Genomic DNA, 9,297 nt, shown 5'->3' with positions numbered 1-9,297 from the left:
GTCTGTTTTTCTTACCTACTGGCTAAGGTAGGCAGATTGCTATTGAAACTTGGTGGGTCTATTTAGTTTATCTTGTTCTGCAATAAGATTGAAATATCTCAAAACTCATCTGATATGTGGGAAGGACTATGGATCTTGAAAATGCCAAATCTTGGAGGTCATCAAGGGTTTGTTTTCCTGTTCATTATTGTTCTAACTCCTTATATATTTCACTTTATATGCTTCACACCTGATAGTTTAGCATGCATATATCTGTAGACTTAGTACATATGTTGGGGCTGTTCTCACACGCATTAATGTTATGTAGTTTAGTTTTGAGGATGGAATTTGCTATCTATCAACTCAACATATATAAACTTTTATTAATGTGATATATTCAGAAGGATTCTTGGAAGACCACCCTGCTATTTTCTATCATTTGCTGACATGCGACCAATTTCGCCTTCAGTTTTCTTACTGCACTTTCTGGGCTTGAGTTGTCAATGGAACACCACCAATGTAAGGTTTTCTGAAATAAGTTACATACTAATCTCGATTGTGTTTCATTTGTTCCTCACGCTGCCCATTCTGATCTTATGGCCTAGCTGTCTCAAATTATGTTATAACCAAATTACCTTTAAACTGTACATTTGCATCGAATCAATGTGTTCCAAACCCATTACCACACTCTAATAAGTAATGTGTTATAATATGCTGTACTCTTTTCTTACCATCCTAAGTAGATTGGTTGGTGATATGCATTTGGCCACACTGCCTCTCAAATATATTTCATCAACATTAATCTTTTTGGCCTGGGATGACGTGTATAGTAACTTAATCCTAATCATAAAACACTTTATAAAAAAAGTTCAAATATATTTTTTAATTCTAATTCTGTAATATTGAATATAAGATTCAAATTCAATTATAATTAAGTTATACAGTTGCTTTATCAATTATTTCAAAAAATTAAAATCCTAATACAAATTTGTTTCCTGAAACTCTTTTCTTATAAATACATAAACTCCTCAGACATTGCTTCTTCAATTTCATCCAACTTCTCACACAAATTTCAAGCAATGGCCACAAGATTAAGGTCTCTAGATGCTCCTTCACCAAAAGCTCGTTATACATTTAAATCAAGGTCTATGCATGCTTATTCATCAAAAGCTTGTTATACCTCAAAACCTGGAACTAAATCAAAGCCTAACTCTCCCCCTCAATGTCTTCCGTTCACCGATTTTAACAAAATCATAAAGCCTGCCTCTGTTACTGCTCTTGTTAAGATAATGTACAACGATGTACGAGTGCATCTTTCTCGATTTATTCGGAGGGTGGAAAATCGAGATTTTGACAAGTCTGATCATCGTAAAAAGGCTCGTGATCTATCATCCAAGCCTAGCTACAGGTGCGACATGCATGTTCATGGACAAAAAGCTCGTGATAAATCATTGAGGCCTAACTTCAACTACGACGTGTATGATCACCAAAACAAGGATGCTGACAAATCAAAACCTCGTTTCAGCAATGCGGGTGATAAATCAAAGCCTTTAAACTATCGATGTTATCCATTCTCGCATATAAACAAGTGTGATTGTGAAGATGGTAATAAAATTATTATGCCTAAAGCTGCTCTTGACGCAGTCATATCCATGAGAAATTTTGAATACCCCAATGCTTTTAAGATCATAAACCCTTTGGTGCGTAAATATTCGTATTGTGGAGTTATAGATTATAATGGAGAGGATGGTAATGTGTATCTTCCTAAGTGGATGCTGAATAGTTTGTTGTTACAAAAAGGCCAGTTTGTTAACTTTGAGTGCGCTACTCTTCCGAAAGGCACATTGTTGAAATTACAACCACATAATACTAAATTTATCATGAATCTTTCAAATCCGAGAGAAGCCATGGAGAAAATCTTGAAAGACTTTGCATGTGTTACTACAGGAGATACTATTAGAGTATATCATGAAAATAAGAACTATTATCTCAATATTGTTGAAGCGAGGCCAAAGAAGGTTGTGTCTTTAATCGAGACTGACTGTGAAATAGAGTTTACGAATGCATTAGATCATGAAGAGCCTGAGAACCTCAAGCAAGAGAGTGAACAATTTGAAGATACTACAAACTTGGAAAAGAACGAGGACAACAAGAAGTTGGTTGTTTCTTTTAGAAAATATTCCAAGATGCCTGTTTGTGGCTTCGATAGTAACCACAACAACAGAAGAAATCGAAGACATCAAGTAGAAGGCATGAGACAACATCGAAGGGACAAAAGGAAGTGCACATTATTATCATGCTGATATCCATACTTTTGCTATTTACTGAATCAGATACAATTCTTTTTTGCAATTTTAATTTATTTCTGATTTTCAATGTATTGTGTTTTCTTATTATGTTTGGAAAGAAACTTTTCCCTTTCTTTCCCTATCTAAGCTTCCTAAAATATCTATATTCGGTTAGAAATTTAACATCTGTCAATTTTGTGCTTGCGTGTTGCTTGGAGTCTCTTCTTTCTCGTTTAAAAATTGTGTTAGGCACCTTAATCCTGAAATTTTAATGGATACATTTCGCAATGGTAAGATCTTGCGGGTTTGAGCTTGCAGATGTTCGTAATTATCGTGATAATTTACATAAAGATACAAATCTTACATTAGCTAATGGTGCTTCCTTACAATCACTAATCAATTCCAGCAGAAGTTGAATACAACACAAAATAAGTTGCAACTGATAAGAACCACCTCATGCTTCTAAAAGTGACTATATGCAGAATAAGTGATCTAAACTGGATAAGAAACAGAAGATATGCAGATTCTATATACATAATTTTGTGCAATATTTAGGCACAAGTTTATGTAGGACGTTGTTATACGAGAAGATCGGCTTTGAGTCATTTACCAAGGTTCATACAAAAGTCAGCAAGTAATAAAATAGATTCAGTACTTAAAATAGCTGCACTTAACAATCTTCTGGTCTTTTGGATGAGTTTTTTTTATTAAAGCTCCCAACTGGTGTTTTCATGGAAATAGATTCAATTCGGAGGAAAAGTATTCTAGGAGATTTAGACGAGGATACCTCGACTGGCAGGTAAATTTATACTTTTAAATGCGGCACAATTTGTAACTTGAAAGCTAGAGGTCGTCTCAGTTTGCTTCATTTGAAAACCAAGAACATATATAATATATATCACTGCTTTCTAAGTGCTGGTGGAAGCTTTTTCACTGAAAAGATAGTTTATGACATAGAGTAGTGAACCTTAAATCTATTGCAGACCCTATTCAAGATCCCAGTTTCTTGTTCAGTGGGTGTGACATTGATATGTCTCCTATAATAAATGGGATTTCCAAACTAAAAAAGAACTTCTCCAATTTTTTCGATTTCTATAAGTTCAGTTGGAGATTGGAAAATGGAACTTCTGCTGACATCTGGAACCATAAGTGGCATCACTCTGGTATCTTTAAAGCATAAGCTTGTAGTAGGTTAAGCCGGTAATCCTCTATCTAGTTTAATTTCCGTTCTGGATCATGATATCTTAACTGGTGTCTGATGAGCTTGCCGGGTCTGCAGTGGCCAACTATCCTATTTTATCATTTATGTGACAAAAGATTTGTACCAAACTATCCAAACTATCAAATTTTGATACATACCTTGAGTTAGAGAAGACTAGTTGATAAGGTGTGCCCAAGATCTAAGTATCAATGCTAAGTAATGTTTTTAAAAAAATATTCTAAATTATGATTAAAAAATATATAATAAATAAATTATATTATTATTATTATCAATTTTGTTTTGAAATAGTTAGTTTTCATTAACTCGGATATTACAAAACATCAAACTCATTATTATTATATGCCTAATAAATAAAACTAACATTTTACATTGAAAGTATAACCAAACAGTTAACAAAACATTTGACGGATAGTTTAATCATACATAAATAACATTATTAAGAACTAAAATTATCTACCCACATTCAGGAATGAAGTAAGCAAATAGAGTTTATCTTCACAAAACTTCTAATTAGCTGAATTATATCTATGATATTAATTATTTAGTTACAACAAATCGAAAACAAATGTCATTGTAGAGTACTAAATTTAAAAATAGGATGAAATATATATTAAATTATAATATTATAATTATGGAGAGAAGATGAAATCAAAAAATCGAAATAAAATAAAGAAATCTTGTGTTATTATATATATACTTTAGAAAATAAACCCAAATTTGATACTTTTAGTAGTATCATGACATCATTATGTTTCACGAATGTTTTTCCTATTAATAAAGATATAGATTTTTGAGGATTTGGATATACAAAATTTTTTAAATCGGATTACATATTATTCGGCGGGTTTTAGTTTTTTATATAGTTTATAATTGTATATTTTTTTTTTCTAATCAAATTTTCTTTATATGTGTATAATTTTGATTTTTGTGCAAAAAAAATTGTATAGGTATGAATCTAGGAATTAAAATGTAAATATGATCCATTTATTTTATTAAAATAATTTATATAATTAACATGTTAAATGAGAATATTATATGTTATGTATTATTTGTGGTCCCCTAATGACCAGATTAATTTTCATATAATTATGAGTACATGTTTAAATTGTATTCATATGAAAGTATACGATATTTAAACGTGTGTCTAATAATGTATGTTACGTGTTAGGTGTTTCATCTCGTTCTGAGGGACTCACTGCATTCTATAATTATTTTCGAGGTTTATCATAATTTTAGAAAATATTTTGGTTTATTAAGAAATATCGGAGCGGACCCCGATTGGGACGTCAAAATCCTCGAAATCGGTGTTTTATTTTTATAAAATCAAGGGACTTTAAAATTATTTTAAATTTTCGCTTTTCTGGAAAGTTCGTATTTTTTGAGGAATTTTAGCATAAATTTTATATTTATTTAAAATATTTTTTTAATTACTTCCTATTAATTGTTAATTTTGGGCTAATCATTTTTGTTAAATGATATAAGTAGGTCCTAAATAATTTTAGGGTTATTTTTGAGTAATTATAAATAGGAATTTATTAACAAAATATTTATTAAAAATCATATTTTTATTTTTTATTTTTCAGAAAATAGAAAAATTCTCTGAAAATTGTTCTTGGTGTTCTTCAGGGTCAATCGATCATTTGAAGGTGGTGTGGATCTCTGTTTTTGATGTGCGTGTAGTCAAATTGAATATCTTAACAAGCTCTATCGGATTCTTGCATCAAATAGTTTCAAAGATTGGTATATCGTTAAATTCAATTTTAGATTTTATGTTCGAAATTTGGGAGTTTCTTATGGAGCGATCTTTTGTGTGTTTTGATGTTGCAAAAAGCTTACCATGATTATTTAGAGTTGATTCGTGTATAGAATTGTTATGTTTAAGTTCTTTTTTGTTATAGTCCGAAGTTAAGGTTTTCAAGTGTGCTATAATTCCATTTTCCGAATTGTTTATTAGTTATTTGATGATTATAATTGTATGTATAGATTCGTATGAACTTGATCTTCGATTTGTAATATAGAACATCAAGTTTGGTTAGGTTTTGGGGTGAAATCGAAGTCATCGAAGACTCGCCCATTTTTGCTCGAATTTTGGCCAAGATTCACGATTCTTGGTCCGTTTGTTGTTGTTGTTGTCGTGTTAGTTAAATTATTGGGTTAATTTATGGTATGAACGACTAAAACCCATTCAAATCATGATTTTGGCCTTGTTAGAGCTTGTCGGATGATCGTCGGATTATGATTAAGTCGCCGGAGAATATGACCGGAATCCATCTGGGCACCATTGTTGTGTTCTTGAAGCATTCATGCTCAAGAACACGTTAAATTCAACTCGAAAAATGTTTTTGACCCTAAAATTCCAAAATTTCTGAAAAATCCTTTTATTTTTTTATAGATATTATTTAGATCAGGGTTAATATTTAATTAATTTGAATATACAATTAATTCTTTATAATAATTGAAATATGACTTAATTGCACATTATATACCTGAATAATGTTAATTTTGCATAGAATTGACTAAAAATTTATTCATACCAATGTAATGGCTAAATTTTAATTTTTTTTATAACGTAAGGGCTCCATACTTCAACCGTTAAAATTTTCTGTTAAATATTAACGAATGCAGGGGTAAAATTGTCAAAACATGTTCAAATTATTATAATGTGCACATATATTTATTTTTTTATTTTTTTATGCTAAACATATTATTTGGACTCAATTTTTTTATGGTAGCTTAATCGGAGTCCTGCTAAGCACTAGTAAAAAGTTGGAATTTATTTAAGAAATTTTTAATTTATTAAGAATGTTTCAGAATAGACTATGTAATATAAAAATGTATATATAAAATTATTCTTTAATTTCTTTTTTTTTATTTCATTTAAATCGGATAAACGATCTATTTCATATTGAATTAATAAGAATATTTCAAGACTTAATTACACTTTGTATACCTAAATAATAATAATTTTGCACGAATATGGCTAAAAAATTGCATTCCAATATGATGGCTAAATTTTTATTTTTTTATAACGTAGGGGCTCCACACTTTAGCCGTTAAATTTTTAGTTAAATATTAATAAATCCAGGGGTATATTTGTCAAAAATTACTTATATATTTATAATATGTATATATATTAGTCTTTTAATGATTTTATTAAATGGAAAATATCTTAAATAAATTCTAAATTTTTACTAGTACTTTCCGGCACACAGATTTACCTGACATAAAAAAATTTAAGTCAAAAAATTAGTTTAAGCATAATAAAAAGAATTTTTTTATTATGTAAGTTTTTTTGTTTAATTTTTAATAAATTGAATATTTCTTATATAAATCCAAAATAATTATTAGTGCTTACTAGGATGTTGAATAAGTTACCATAAAAATTCCAAGTAAAAAAAAATTGTGCTTCCACTGAAAATACTTTCGAGACCTAATTTCTTTTGTATTCAAATGTCCCTTGCTCAACATATATTTCCAAGTTGGATATTTCCCGAAAAGTCGTATTTGGACTTGATTTGAGTTTTAAATACACCGAGCCGAGTTTTTTGATGAACCGAATTATGTGATATGTGAATTATGTGCTTACGTTCTACGTGAATTATGTGAGTCAAGATTCTCTTGTTTACTTATTTTTTTTACGTGTGGGCTATGGACGATATAGTTTTAGACGAGCAGTTGTCGAGTAATTATCAATTAGACGATTAAAGTGGAATCTTTTGTTTATAGATGCGAGTTGTTCGAGACGATTCAGAAATAGACATATGGGTGAAGAGTAAAGTTGAATAAGTTTTGTTTATTAGATCCAAAATTCAACGGAATAGAATATGGTGATGTCCTGAGACAAAAGAATGGTATATTTGTATTGTTGCGAGTGTGACTAACTGCTCAAAACCAAAGGCAAGTATTCCTCCCCTATTGTGCTTTTAAAATAGTTAAATATTTTAAATATAAAAATGTTTACTTTTGACTATGCAACTATTTCCACCTTGACTCGGTATCTTGACAATTAAATTACATTATTATTTTCAATACAATTTATCATTGTGATATTGGTTGAGAAATACTTCTAGTAATTATTCTTCCAGAATTCATTATTGTTGTTAGACAATAATTTCTTGGTTGTTTCTTGGACAGTGAGATACACTGTTTGATATTAAAGTTGATTTTGTGGTTATTCATGATAATAGGAATAGTAGTTTATTATTGGATAATAATTCCATTTTTTACTGAATTTTTATATGCAAGATTGGATGGTTTGCGTAAGAGGTCGTGGTGTCGGTTCAACGTGTGAAAATATTACGACTACTATAATATATATGATTATAGGCCACTGTGTTGCCTTTTTAGGTACCCCTGTTTTTTGGATGTTCTTCGACATGCTGGTGTTGCTTCGTGACTGATCATCGGAGGCAATACATGCGTCTTGAGATATTCCAATTATTTATTGATAATCATAAAAGACTAAATGAAAGTTTAGTTCTTAAAACCTGAACAGAATTTGGCTACATATTTGTGGTAAAACTTATTTCACTTATTAGAGACTTTAATGTTCAGTTTCTTTCTGTTATACGAGTTTTGATTCTCGTCGAGATTTCAAGCGTGGTGACGGAGTAGTTTCTACTCAGCCGTGGGGGTGCCCAGAAGCGGTCCCACGAGAGCTCCACCATGTGTTTGGTAGAGAAAATCAGTGTCCAGCCATTGCAAATGGCCTACATATCCTATATTTATAGCAATCAAGTCCATTTGCCTCATGACTCCTCCAAATATGACTGGCCACGTTTTACTCAATCCCATAGCAGTCTCTTACCCTTATCCAACTAGGTTTAGACTAAATCTAAAGAGTCTTTTTTCTAGTATGCCACTAGAATTCTTATTTATCCATGTAATTATTGTATTATTCATGAGATATATGTATATTCCATACATATATCATGTATATCAACGTACTTACCGTGTAAATCCGTTTACAAGTAATTGTAGACCACTAGGAGTCTTGCTCTCCTTCCTGTTCTGGCCTAGAGTTGATTTCCCACCAAGACTCTTACTCTGTAGGCCTCTCGCCATATCAGGATAACCCGACCAAATGTAATTCATCACTATCCTCGTGTCATGGCATATCTTCCACTAGGCTAGGGTAATGGCTAATCTATAAGAAGTCTCCTTATTGCCCTTTATGATACCCGTCATAACAAGCCCAAACCAATATCTCAAATTCCCATTACCTCTATTATACTAGCCTACTTAGGTCCATGATCCATATTTTGACACATAGATAGCCCAATACATTATACCAATCTAGCCTATTACCTTGTGGGCCATAAATCCGGCCCCTGCCTGATTTTAGGCACAACAAACGTAAAATTGTTTTTTTTAATCAAAATATTCAAAAAGTGATTTCTTCCTTTAATCAACAATACACAGGTCGTTGATTCATTGTTAGATTAAACATGACATCTTCTGAAAGATCCTGGCTTTCGTGCTTTGGTAGTTCTCCGATATCCTTTCGATAACCTATGTTTTGTTGAATGGATATCTATATAACTCGATTAATTGCGTAAAGCCCACGGTAGGAACGGGACAGAAGAAAGGATACATAAAACACAGTTCTTTTCTAATATATTAGTATTTTATAATGTTATATTGAATTGTCCCTACATACATATTTTTTATTTATTTTTATTATCTTTCTATATTATTCGTTTTAATTGGGAAACCTATCCAAGTTAAGAATCTATAAGTTGTGCTAAATATTCAGAAGATTGATCATTGGGGAAGAACATGCTTTATTCTCGTTCGTTTAATTATATT

At 30.9% G+C, this 9,297-nt stretch overlaps 1 protein-coding gene across 1 annotated transcript; it reads left to right on the top strand.

Moving 5' to 3' along the window:
• On the top strand, positions 1 to 2,505 carry LOC141689195 (uncharacterized). Its single transcript, XM_074493382.1, has 3 exons — positions 1 to 167; positions 381 to 498; positions 1,012 to 2,505. Exons 2-3 carry the CDS (start codon positions 483 to 485, stop codon positions 2,280 to 2,282), a joined length of 1,287 nt encoding a protein of 428 aa, XP_074349483.1. The 5' UTR covers positions 1 to 167; positions 381 to 482; the 3' UTR covers positions 2,283 to 2,505.
• Positions 2,506 to 9,297: the final 6,792 nt, after the last annotated feature.

Source organism: Apium graveolens, chromosome 10 (genome assembly GCF_009905375.1).
Source record: "Apium graveolens cultivar Ventura chromosome 10, ASM990537v1, whole genome shotgun sequence".
NCBI classification, from domain to species: domain Eukaryota; kingdom Viridiplantae; phylum Streptophyta; class Magnoliopsida; order Apiales; family Apiaceae; genus Apium; species Apium graveolens.
This window is presented reverse-complemented; position numbering and strand designations above follow the sequence as displayed.